Here is a 13,067-nt window from a genome sequence, read left to right as displayed (position 1 = left end):
AGAGCCCTCTTATGAGACCGTTAGCCCCATGCTATGTCCTCCCCTGGAAAACTGCTCCCTGTCGGGGAACGACTGTCCGTACGGCTTCCAACAAGACAGAAATGGATGTCTTCTCTGCCAGTGTCTCAACAGTAAGTTCACTTTTCTCTCTTTATGTTTCACCTAAAGGGTTAAACTTCCAGAGCGTATGGCTTTCCAGAGCCACGAACGATCGATACACGTCTTCTGACACGCTGCGTCTGGCGGTCTCGCATTTCAGCGGTGGAGTTGCAACAAAATTTGTCGGCCCTCTCGGTTTTGACAGCAGCGCAGACGTGTTGATATTCATCACAGCTTATTGGTGTCACAGGAATGTTCCTGCGAGAAGCCCCACAGCAAACGCATGCCTCGGCCTTTTGATGGATCGTTGTGTCCGTGGTCAGATGACCTCTTTCTCAACTCTTTCAGATGACTCCTGCCCTGACCTGGGAAGATACTGCTCCCTGCAATGCCCGATGGGATACGAGAGGGATGATTTTGGCTGTGATGTGTGTGAGTGCAGTATCCCCACGCCCAAGTGCCGACCTTTGACCTGCACTAAGACCTGTCCCTATGGATACGTGTAAGTACACCCATTGACCCACCCTCCCCGCCGAATCCAGCGCTCATTTTTCATCCATGTTGTCAGTGTGTTTAAAACACATCTGTGTCTGTCAGTGATGTTGCATACTAATAAGATAGAAAAGCCTTCGTGGGTGGTAATCTTTGGAAATGATGTCATACCATTGAATGATCCGTTTCTTCTTGAGTAATGTACACTGTGGGGCTATTTCCAGGGAAAATGGAGGTAATAAGAGCTTTACTTCAAAGTAATTGTCCCCCAGCCACGTTTTGTGTGTTAATTGCTGAATGGTTTAATACTTCAAATTATCAAGTGGAGCCCAGGGCCCAGCGCCTGTTCAAAGGAAGTATGACAAACCATCCCAACAGTAGTTTGGCATCATGATCCAAGGGTCTACCTTGGTGGGCAATTCTAAAGGTCTGTGTGTGTGTGTGTGTGTGTGTGTGTGTGTGTGTGTGTGTGTGTGTGTGTGTGTGTGTGTGTGTGTGTGTGTTCGTAATTGGCTGTGAGGTCCACACTAGCCTCTCAGCCCCCTGCGTCCCCTCTCTTCCTAATCCCATTTAAACCAATCAAACATCTGGAAGCGCTCTCTACCGGGACGCTCGGTCCCCAGGCACCACTCTCATTTCATAAATCATCATCCTGTCTCAAAACAACGATCAAAAACACATCGGGACAAAAGCAGCCATTATGAAACCTATACAGTCGGGATCCTTCTGATGGCTCAACCGTGCCGCAGATCAAGATATGTATGCAGACGGGAGAAGAGGATGAGGAGGATCCTTTGGGGAATAGAGGAGCAGGAAGTCTCGGCTTTATCCTTCAAAAGCAGCTGTTTAGGTCTAGCCTCAGAAGTCTGAAATCCTGTGTGAGCTTGCCAGCCACAAACGGCAGATCTGTCCTCTCGCACAGAACCGCTGCATGCAGCCACCACAAAGGAACAAAAAGCACAAAGGACCTCTGTGTTTGTTCTGGATGTATTGATGACATCCAGTGGGATAATGTAATGTACATATCCAACACTGACGGCTCTGGCCTCCAAAGCATGGTGAATGTAAACCTTGTAAAAAATGCTCAGCCATGTGTTGAACACTCCTGTCTAGTGTTAACTGTCCAGATGAAGGACATCCTCGGCCTACTTCATACAGCCCAAGGAGAGTTTTTAGTGTCAGTAGAGTGTTTCCAGCTCCAAATCATCATTGTGACCACACAGGTCATGAATTCCTCTGGCCATCACAGTTGTGGCACACTAGAAATTGTGCCGAGCCAGCAGTCCCAGGCTGGAGGCCCCCAGTGTCTCCCCAAGCCGCTCTATCCCCCTGGAGCCCAAAGCGCTGCTTGGCATTACACACACCATCTTTAGACAAAGCCTTGCTCTGAGGCCGCAGCACTCTCCGTCTCTGTATTTGTACAGTGAGGAACCGGCCAACCCCTCACAATGTTGATTCAATAGCCGTTATTGCTGTTTCAGCATCGATAGGCTCCTCCGTTGGCTGAGCTTGAAGTGCTCGGTCCTCTTAATGGGACACCGCAGCAGGGGCGCAAGGGCTCCTTTAATTTCCGTCACCCTTGCAGATGAAGATTAATCGACTAATTATCCCGGGTTAATGAGGCCACTGCATGAAATGGGAATCATCATTTAGTTGGAGTGGCTGAGTGCGAATGAATGAGACTGGGAGGGATGCAGAGGGAGTCTAGGATGAAAGAAGTGCAGACGCAGGTCAGTCTTTCATCTGGGTTTTGATAATTTATCAACCTACAGCTCATCCATGTTTTATTGGGCAGATAATTGGATCCAACTGCTCTATTTCCAGCATCTGTAGCTCCTGCACTTGATCCCGCTCCTCTCCCGATATGAGGATATCCCTTTAAATGTAGCTTTGCTCTGACAACCGGACTCAAGTTTCTTTACTGGTCAGTTTAGTAAAATGACCATCAGAAGGTCCCGTCCCCTTCTGTTTTTCTGTAACATCAACAGACTTTATTATCGACAACAGTGCCGATGTGGCCACTGCTCACTCGTGCATGTCCAGCAGGGGCTTTTGGAGAAATAAGGATGGCAACAGGGTGAATTGAAAGCATCTGAATTGGCTTTGGATTGCTTCTTTCTGAGTCTTTGCATTGGTATGATGTGCAAACCACAGGGATCTCACATGTCGTCTTTTATTTGCCCCTTCTTCAAAGGCAGCTACTATAAAGACAGTAAAGCAGCTCCAGATGTTGATTATTCTGGACTTGAGCATCTGGGTTTCACTTTGTCACAACACCATGTTGTTCCACAGACCATCAGTGTGATGCAATTTTAAACTCTGTTTGAGCCGTACAGGAGTTGTATTGTTTACTTCCTGACTCTCTGTTTACTTCCTCACACACTGTTCGAGTAATTGCGTTTTGCTCGTGTGTGTGTGTGTGTGTGCTTGTTGCCCCGTAGGAGGAACAAGCATGGCTGTGAGATGTGTCGCTGCGTTAAGTGTCCTCCCTTCACCTGTGACAAGCACTGCAGCAATGGCTACCGACAGAACAGGAAGGGCTGCTCCATCTGCATGTGTAAAGGTAACTGAGCTTTGTTAGGAATCAGATGCACATGGTGGTTAAAGGGGAGCTTCAGTGATTTAGTATTGAGAGACCGCAAAGCTGATCAGCTTGCACAATAAAAAAAACAAAAACAAAAAAACGAATGGTTAAGGCGCACTGATACACTCCTGCATTTAGTTCCCGCAGATCCAAAATGGCTGGATCCTACACATCCCATGATAACTTTAGAAAATATAGAAACGCCCCCCACAGACACAGACATCATTACACAAGGTTTTCACACACTTTCACACGACTCCAAATGACGTGGAAATGGAAATTCATGTAAAAAAAAAATTTGGTGGAGTGCCCCTTTAACTGCCCAAGACCTGGGCGATATCCCAATTCCTTAATATCAATAATAATGGGACAATAGTTTGAGATGGCTGCCAGTGCTGCCACAAAATATTTACTCAAAGCAAAATTATGAGAAGTAGTGCCATTAATCAGTTGCCTCTCAAAATAAGGAACAAATTCCAGCGGATCGTTTAGGAAGTAATCCATAAAGTTTTCTTTCTTTTCTGATAAACAAATATATTCAAGTCATACAAAAGGCCGACAGTTATATAGATTTACAGGAGAGACTTTTATAGTGACCTCAATAACTGCAGGCCACATTTAACATGTAGTATTACACATTTATTATCCTCATAGGAGGGTACCTACAAGTCTACTCATGAGGTGTTTATGTGAAATTTGCAGAGCAATGTTTTTGTTATGAAGCCGATGGAACCATTCATGGACCCCACAGGATGATCCCTGCTATATTTTCACGAGATATTTCCTGCAACATTTATACTTCAGTCAATATCATACATTCATAAATTATCCAGACTTTTACTGAGCACAATATATTTGTTGGGAGTACATCACCCACCTATAAATCGTTATGATATCGAGCCACCTCATTATATTTAACTCAAGTTCCTGCACGGTCTGAACAGTAAGCGGTATGAGGGTTAGAGGTTAAGGATAGAAGCAGACAGGAGGGCTTTGTAAGCAGAGTTGAATTTCTGATACTGAGCTGCAGCTTTGATTTCCTGTGACCTTTTCCTGCTCTGCCGTGAGACAGAGACTTTTATATATACTTGTTTTGCTTCTTGTTGGTGTTTAGCTTCATCCAGGGCTTGTGTGTGCAGCTCTAATTAGACTCCCCAACCCCTGAGTTTGACACTATTTATGCTCCACCACATTTCATGAGATGCGTTTATTTTGCCAGTTTAGCTGTATTATAAATATTTCCGCCTCGAATAGACTTACGGTTTCCTTGTATGGCGAGCTGATCAGTGCACCTGGCTCCTCGTCTGCACAAACAGAGGAACACACACAGACCAGTGCAAATAAGTCACTGTTTACCTGATTTTAAAACTCTTGGATCTCTGTGGACTACTGAAATATTTAGACACAGGGAACTTATTTTAGAAGTATGATTTCTTTTTTTGTGTGTTTGGTTAAGGTTTAAAAATAAAATAGAGGACACATTTAAACATTTGCCCAAACTGTGCACAGGAGTTGGACAGTTCAGTGCTTTTCTCCAGATCCCTACCAGCTTTAAAAGCCGTTAAGTGCTGTGCCAACTTGGCAACTTGAGCTCTTAATGAGGTCTATGTGTGTCTCCGCAAACAAAGGACTCAAAGGTTGGGAAATTTATTAAGCTTCATCTGTGGCTGGATTATAACACGATTATTGGGAAATAAATACGCAGTGAAGGAAGATCAAATATTGACTAGTGAATGTTCCATTACATGAAACCATAACCACTCAGCTCTCACTTTACCCTCCAATGAAACTGGACCCGAGACAATAATACAAGTCCCTTTTACTGTTAATCATAAATGTACTTAATGAAATTTCCACAGTAAATTTCCAACTCCCCTTGCCGTAGCAGGCTGTATTGCGTTTAGAATTTTTTTACACAGCTATTCCACAAGTCCTTTGCCACCCCAGTAACGCCTGCACCTTTCCTGTGTGTGCGTGTCTCCAGAAAGCAGCCATGTCCCGAGCACCACTCTCCCAGCCCCGATGCCCAGCTATTGCCTCACCTCCAACGGGCACCGATACGAGGAAGGCGACGGCTGGCACGACGGCTGTCGGGACTGCTACTGCCACTCCGGACGGGAGATGTGCGTGCTCATATCCTGCGCAGTGCCCAGCTGTTCTCATCCGGTTGTCAAGCCCGACCAGTGTTGTCCCACCTGTGAGGGTAAGTTTCTGCATCATGACCTTTTTTTTTTTCATACACAGCATCGAGGAATAACTCCTTGTTGTTACATCTTTGGTATAATTTTCATAGTTTTATGCCATCAGTAATAAGAACTCTGTACTCACCAAGTTAATTGTGGGAATAGTGATCTTTCTCAAAGGAAGTCACGTGGTGCTAAAAAAAAAAAAAAAAAAAACACACAAGCAGACAGGTTTGAAGCAAACATCCACGTTAGTTTCACTTATGTGGAAGAGTGAAGAGGAGGAGACTGGAACAATTACCCTCCAAGATATTCATTAAAAACATCTGAAGTCACTTGCAGTTTTTCAATGCAATGAGTTTATTGGCTTGTTATGAGGAGCACTCACTTTAATGACTTCATTGCTGAAGTCTTATTGTGTTCTGAGATGGAGGTTGTCATCATATCCAACAAAACTGATGTACATCACTAAGAAAAACACTTGTTAAGAAAGTGGAATATTCCTTTAGAGACATCCTACCAAAAGTGTAAAAGTAGCTTGATTGTTTTTTCAGCAGTTGGACTGGATACGAGTAAGTATGGACCTTCGGTATATCATCTTTTGTTTTAAGCACATAATGCTTCAGATGTTAAGAATGAGACGGGGAGGGATACAGACTCCCGATTTAGAATTACATGTTCAGAATTTATTTGCAATTAGGTCGCTTGCTTGTATGCACACATCCAACCGAGAGTTTTGGATCATTATCGAGCTTTTTCGACCTCAGACTTGCCCTTAAACTTATGAAGACAGTCTCTTATCTGTTTCTCTAAAAATGGTAGGCACACTGATCCACACCCACACTTTTAGTTTTTTTTTTATCTACAACCTTCCAACTCATGAGGGATATTTATGGAGGAGTGACTCAGTTGGCTCTTCAAATATTTAGGAGTGAAAGAATGTCTACAACTTCCAGAAGCTATGCACACTTTGCAGTCAGGGGACAACAGGCTAACTCTTTGCAGATGTCTGCTACTCTGCTGGACAGAAAGACCTTTTTGACTAAATTAGTGTCAAAAAACAACTTAGACACAACCCTTCACTGCCCGGGGCTTCCTTTTAATGGCCAGTGGTTTGCCGGGCATTTTTATTCCAGGAACTTCTGACTCCTTTTACTCTTTGAAGATTGTCGTTTCCCTTCATTGTATTGAATTTACTGGTAAAGGCTGAAAGAATGATTGTTTGACCTGAATGTGAATCTGATGTTAGAAGACACACCTGATTGTTTCTTTTCTTCTCGTCTCTTCGACTGTAGATGAGTCCGGCAGCGGTCAGCCAGAGGGGATGGACATGGTGGTGTGCAGAGCACCTGGAGGGGAGTTCTACGTGGAGGGCGAGACCTGGAACCTGGACGAGTGCACACGGTGCACCTGCAGGAAGGGACGTGTCCTGTGCGACACAGAAGTGTGTCCCCCTGCTCTCTGCCAGACGCCAATCAGGAACAGGGACACCTGTTGCCACGCGTGCCCAGGTAATTAAAAAAAAAAAAAAAAAAAAAGGCCTGAAAAGAAGGGGTACTTTCAGGAAGAAACGGGCTGGAGGGCCCGTCAGAAGTGGAGGTAGTTGGCAGAGAAGCTTAAAGCCGCTATTGATCTGCTATCAGCATGTGGTTTTGGAAGGTCCTGCATGTTGCACTCTGTCTGGCAGTTTTATGTCAGGCACGCAAAGAAACCAGCCAAGACCAGTCAGGTTTACATAGAGATCCTCCAGCAGCAGCAGCAGCAGCAGCACATGAGGACTGCTTTTTACCCAGCAGCCCACACCGGAGGTACATCCAAACGCTCTCTTTGCTGGAAGGGCAAGAATTTAACTAATCACGCTGAATCTGTGCTATTTCTCTGGTTATGGAAGTAAACTTTGACACAACTGTCTGGGCAACTGCAAAAACACATGCATATTTTATTTACAGCTGCACCCAAACACTCCGGCCTCCCTTATACACGTATAAACTTATAAACAACATATCCCAAGCACTCCCAAGCATGAGGCCCACAAATCAGCAATGCATGACTGCGCCTGAGAGCTGCTCCTGGAGAATGCAGACCCGCCTTATCGCTGCATCTCCCCTCACAAAAGCAGATTGTCGGAGGCCAGCCTTTGATATATGTATGGGCCTGGTCACCAGGAATGTGGGAATAATACACATCGCACTGACAGGCCCTGTGATGTATGTATACAATAGAGCGATGCGTACAGGCTGACAAAGTCTTTGGTCTTGAAAAGGCCATAGATCTCAGGCCTGCGAGGCTCCGATGAGACGGAGATAAGGGCTGAGACATCTGCCGTATGGAGTCACTTGTGTTTGTGTTGGAACGTACAGTAAAGCGTCTAATGAACGCAACCCTGAAGGCCCAATAAACCTTTGTGGATTGAGATGTTACCAGTCCCTCAGAGACAGGCCTCTCACCTCGATATTATACAACTCAAACAGAAGTAGGTAGTTCCTTTTAAAAATGCGACACAGCCCAGCGTCCTACCTTAACTCTTTGTTTTCCATTGTTAACCCCGTTTACATCTGTGTGCACCCGTAGAGGAGACGCTGAGCCCCTTGCTGCCGGTAAACAACAGCCAACAGGAGTACTGCATAACCAGCGATGGTGACGTGCTGCTCGCCGGAGACTCCTGGAAGGCCAACGCCTGCACCAGCTGCACCTGCAACAACGGCACCATTCAGTGCTTCTCTCAGCGCTGTCCAACTGCCAACTGCAGGGTGCCCGTTTTACGTAAGGGCCAGTGCTGCCCACACTGTCTCGGTGAGTATTTAGCTGCGTCTCAGTAAACAGAAGGCGCCCTTTATGAAGCATTTGTGCCAAAGTTGCCTTTAGGCTCAGGTTCGAGGATTTTGTTTTTATGGCACCAAAAAACACAAAAGTCTGACTTTGTACACGCTTATATTCCATGCTGAAATGCTGTTTAGGTAACACTTCCACCTACACTGCAAAAATACCTTCCTTTTATAATAAGTGCCACAACTGGAACAAGACGCAGCCTGCTGACAGCAAAGTTATAGCTCATAATGCTACATGTCAAAACGAGGGAGTGACCGAGGGAATGCCGGTGTCCAGACTGAATGTGTGTGTTTGTTCATTAGACCTCGCCACTCTGGCGCTACACAGGCAAACACCATCACTCGCAAAAACATTCCATGTGACACACACACACACACACACACACACACACACACACACACACACACACACACACACACACACACACACGGCCCACTCAGAGCAAAAAAACATTCCTCGAGCATCCGCACATTCACACGTGTTTCCTGTCGGCCCACAACGCTCTCTCTGCAACGGCACAGGAAGGCAAAGCTCCATGTCAGCTTTTCCTATAGAGGAAAACCTCAGCATAGGCTCCCATTGTTCACCCTGATACGAAGCCGTCTCACCAGGCCTTTTGTTTTTGTTATATGCGCAGTGGAAAACAGAGCTTTTTACCTAATGCCTTCACAAAGAGGTACAGTGGACAGGTCCTATAAACACAGCTTACCAGTTGAGACACCGGGGAGCTTAGACACAATCTCTGTTTTTCATGCCGGGTGTGTTTTTGCACAACACTTTTGGTAATGGATCTTAATCCCGTCTGACCAGAAGGGACGACATCGGTGCCGGTGATGGTGTCCACCAACGCGCCCAAGACGACGGTCACCACCACGGTGGAGAGCGTCGCGTGGGTCACCACCGTCACTGTACCACCCGTCATCGCTGATACAGGTAGCCGCTTATTCACCTCTACACACACACACACACACACACACACACACACACACACACACACACACACACACACACACAACCCCTTTTCCCTTTAATACGCTGTAGTAACCTCATCCTTGGCGTCTTCGCATAGTGTTTACACCGATTGAGGGTTGTTCGAGATGGCTTTTGAGACTAACTCATGCAGAACTAAAACAGTTAATGATGAATGGACATTGACTGAACATGAACTCTGCTGGGAAACACGGCATTATTTTTTTCAGTGTTAACAGCAGCCAGGAAATCTGCCAAACGCTGAAGCAAAGAAATAAGATGTCTTCAATTTTGACTTGGTGCAGGCAAGGTAATGAAAAAAAGCTTTCCCTGAAATGGATGTTCAAAATCTGTGTCCCACAGATGAGCCCCGCTTGGGTGAGAATTACCCGAGCCAGACAGAGATGGCCCTCATCTACCAATCAGCCGCCTGGATCCTGGCAGGTCTCCTCTTGGCCATCATCATCTTCCTCATCGTGGCGTTACTCATCAACAAGAAAAAGAAGTGGGTGCAGATGTCCTGCTACAGCGCACCAAAGAAGGTGAGAAGTCCTCCGTTGACCCTGTAAATCAGCTCATTATTTTTTAAAGCCTTGGCTTCTGCTGCTAAATTACACCGACTCCCTCGTCTCGATAGGTGTATGCGCGGTGTTAAACTGCAGATAAGTCAAGAGGCATTTTCCTTGATCTTCCAGTTCCTGCTTCACAACCAGTGCTAAAGCTGTCATGACTTCAGGATTAATGTAGTTCCCTTTGCCCTGTACTTTTAACTGGAACAAGGTCATGTCAGTCATAAAATCCCTGCCAGTAAATGGACTCTGTAGTGTAAAAAACCCAACGTCATTTAACAAGTGCTATATCTTTAAAAACAAGTGTAAGATAATCTGAATTGGTAAACTGTCATCATATGATAGCTATGAACTGAACGACGGCTTTAATCTAACGAAGGTTTGTGTTCTTTTGCTTTTTGCCCTGCAGACAGTGATCCTGAAGAAACACGTAAACAAGAACTCGGTGGTCTACATGGAGCCCTCCAAGGAGAACAAATTTCAGAATGTGAAGAACGACTGCGGCATCATCCACTTCTCTCCGGACATGAGCTCCTCCTGCGCGGACAAGATGAGCATCCCCAGGGCCAAGCTGAGCATGGGCAACGACTGGATGCAGCGCTAGACCCCACCCCCACCCCCTCGCCCACCCTCCACAACCCCCGTCACACTCTGCACATCAGAGCTGTCCAGCACCTCCCACTCTCGCCTGCTGTATCCAAGGTGGTTCGCGTGCACACACCTTGGGCGCTGCCTTCTTCCCACCCTTTTCTTTGTGTGACAGTAAAACCGAGGATGCTCTACAGGAGACAAAGCAAGTGACCACTGTTTCTTTCATTATGTGTCCACATTCTTCTGTATTTGGATGTCATGAGGAGCGACACGCTGGGAGGTGGAGGTGGATGGACATGTAAAAGGACTCAGCCACTCTGGGCTCTGCTTTAAAACAGAGAAGGAGGCAGCCAGAGAGGCTCCTCTGTCAGAATCAGACTTAGACTGTGAACACTGTAATATTACTGCTTATTATTGCCTCTTTTAAAACTGGAACTTTGGGGCAATAAGAGAGGCATAAAAAGCTTTAGGCCAGGGGTTTGGGGCTGTAGTTGTGGCGTGGAGGATGCTGTCCTCCTAAGTGCTTCATGGAAGTTAATCATTGTCATCAGCAGGGAGGCCAGAGGAACTGTTAATGCAGTCGGATCCAATTGGGTTGTGCAGCCAAAATCATAGCAAGTCAGCAGGCTTTATATGAACCCCCAGATCCAAACCCCTGCTTTAGAATGTGTGCTTTCCAACTTAGTTTTTTTGTATATTTCTACAGTATTTGTACTAGATGTAGTGTTGTTCTTGGCCACCTCTTGTTTTTATTATGGGTGTCTCTGTGGGGCCAGATTGAAACATTTTTTAAGTCCAGTCTAAACATTCCCCCCCTTTCTCATCCAGTACAGGAAGGACACGCTTCCCAAATGATAGTGTTGCATCTGCCTTCAAATGACCCAAATCATTCCATTTAAAAAAAACAAATCTCCAACAACAAACCGCATTTCTATTAAATTAAATACGTGACATCACTCTTGAAACTCCTGCACAATACAGGAGCCAATAGTCATCATCTTTCCACACAACCTCCTCTGAGTTTGCCTCCTTCAAAAAGGAAGGCACCACTTGGTTGTAATTCCTCTAAAAGAAAAAGACAAAAAATATCTTATGTTCATCTAGGTAGAATGTCATTTTATTGACTGGAGGAGACAAACTGGTGCCAGACGCTTCATCTGGACCTCGGGAATGTCCTTTACAGCATGCCTCACTTCATAGCTTCATTCACAGCTGTGTGTGTGAGGAGCTACTGTTCACACATGCCAGCGATGGTTAGCAACGGCTCCTTTCAAAGCCTTAATTCTATAGCCTTAATGCATTTTCTTTGTGAATATCTTGTTTTCGTTTAATAACCGTCAGCCCATATCAAGAAAAAAAGAAAACAGGTCACCCATTATCGAGATGAAACGGATTGTGTTGTGCAGTTATGGTTCTCGTCAGCTCTTCACTCACTAGTGAATGACGTGTTGTGCAGACATGAGGGGAGCTCGCTAACACCTGTACATAATGGTACACATTACAACATCGGAGCGTGTTAAGGACACGTAGCACTTTTCTTTGGAGCCAGTGTTTTAGAAAAAAAAAACACCCTGCAGGATTCCTGGAGGGATAAAGACCCTAATCAGGGATTTGATAGGCATATTAAGCACACAGAGATGTGAAAACCACTCGAGTGAACACGCTGTTGCAGCAAGAGGCTCCGTACCAGTCTGATCAGTCTGGGAAGGACCGAATCCCAGAAGCATTACGAAACAAAATGCAGTTTCAAAAGGAAAATGTTTTGGTTGCCAATATCTCAATACAAAGATGATTTTGATGCCAAAATTGGTTAGAGACCAATTTCTATTGAAGTGTTTTAGTAACTCGTTGTATCTGTTTGAATCCTGACTATGTGCTTTAAAATGAAGAGGCGACTGTAAAAGCTTACACAATTCTTTGTTCTTCTAAGTGTAAAAAAGTAGTTTAAATAAGTAGGACAGAAGAGTACCTTATTTATTTTTTCACATAGCTTTATTTATTAATACTAAACTATAGTTTGAGATTTTTTTTTTTTTTTTTTTTTTTTTTTTTTTTGGGGGAGGAAATGAACTTTTAGTAGCCAAAGCTGCTGTACATTGTAGACCATTTACCATTTCTATCTGCTATATTCTATACAACCTTATTTATTTCACTGTTGCAAATCTTGTAAATATGTTTCCTAGATGACAAACTGTAACATTTACACTTATTTTGAAAAATAAATGTGTGAACCAAAGTGACCGAAGATACTTAAACTGCGCTGAAGGGAAAAACTCCCCAAAGTGCAGTTATGTCACCCGTGATGGTATCAGTTGGTGGTTTTTGCTTCACATGCACATCTGGTCCTGGACTTGTGCTCCAAATGGGAATTTGTTTTCTTTTAGTTTCTTTTAAATCTGATCGTTTCTCTCGCTCTACCACGGTCGTTCTCTTATCTCGGTAGCACAAGCAGATGTGGTTAGCGGGGATGGGTTGTGTCAGAAGGGGGGAGGAGGGGCCTCTGAGATTTGAGTACCCGCAAAAAAAAAGCAAGACGACCTCTCATCCATCCAATGGGCTAATAAAACACCGGAAAACACAAAGACATGCCGGCCAGAGCTAGAAACCTGAATAATCCTGAGAAGAGCGAGCTGTTGTTTTGACTTGTCCGGCAAAGCTTGCTAATAAATTTCAAGGTGAGGAAGCTTCTCCGGAAGGATCAATAAAGCAAACAGTCAGGTCGGTTTCCCAGGCCTTGAATATGTCAAACAC

At 44.9% G+C, this 13,067-nt stretch overlaps 1 protein-coding gene across 1 annotated transcript in view; it reads left to right on the top strand.

Annotated features, from left to right (window-relative positions):
• crim1 (cysteine rich transmembrane BMP regulator 1 (chordin-like)) overlaps positions 1-12,552 on the top strand; it is a 31,439-nt gene extending 18,887 nt beyond the window's left edge. The window contains exons 7-15 of the mRNA XM_069718694.1: positions 3-131; positions 448-601; positions 3,033-3,154; positions 5,160-5,378; positions 6,654-6,869; positions 7,930-8,151; positions 8,998-9,120; positions 9,520-9,698; positions 10,135-12,552. Of these exons, the coding sequence (XP_069574795.1) occupies positions 3-131; positions 448-601; positions 3,033-3,154; positions 5,160-5,378; positions 6,654-6,869; positions 7,930-8,151; positions 8,998-9,120; positions 9,520-9,698; positions 10,135-10,329 (1,559 nt within the window). The 3' untranslated portion in view covers positions 10,330-12,552. The remainder of the gene's footprint in view (positions 1-2; positions 132-447; positions 602-3,032; positions 3,155-5,159; positions 5,379-6,653; positions 6,870-7,929; positions 8,152-8,997; positions 9,121-9,519; positions 9,699-10,134) is intronic.
• Positions 12,553-13,067: the final 515 nt, after the last annotated feature.

The sequence above is a fragment of the Brachyistius frenatus genome, unplaced genomic scaffold (genome assembly GCF_029030835.1).
Source record: "Brachyistius frenatus isolate BFR_SWC_R1_liver_20210118 unplaced genomic scaffold, ASM2903083v1 Contig_196, whole genome shotgun sequence".
Classification (NCBI taxonomy): domain Eukaryota; kingdom Metazoa; phylum Chordata; class Actinopteri; family Embiotocidae; genus Brachyistius; species Brachyistius frenatus.
This window is presented reverse-complemented; position numbering and strand designations above follow the sequence as displayed.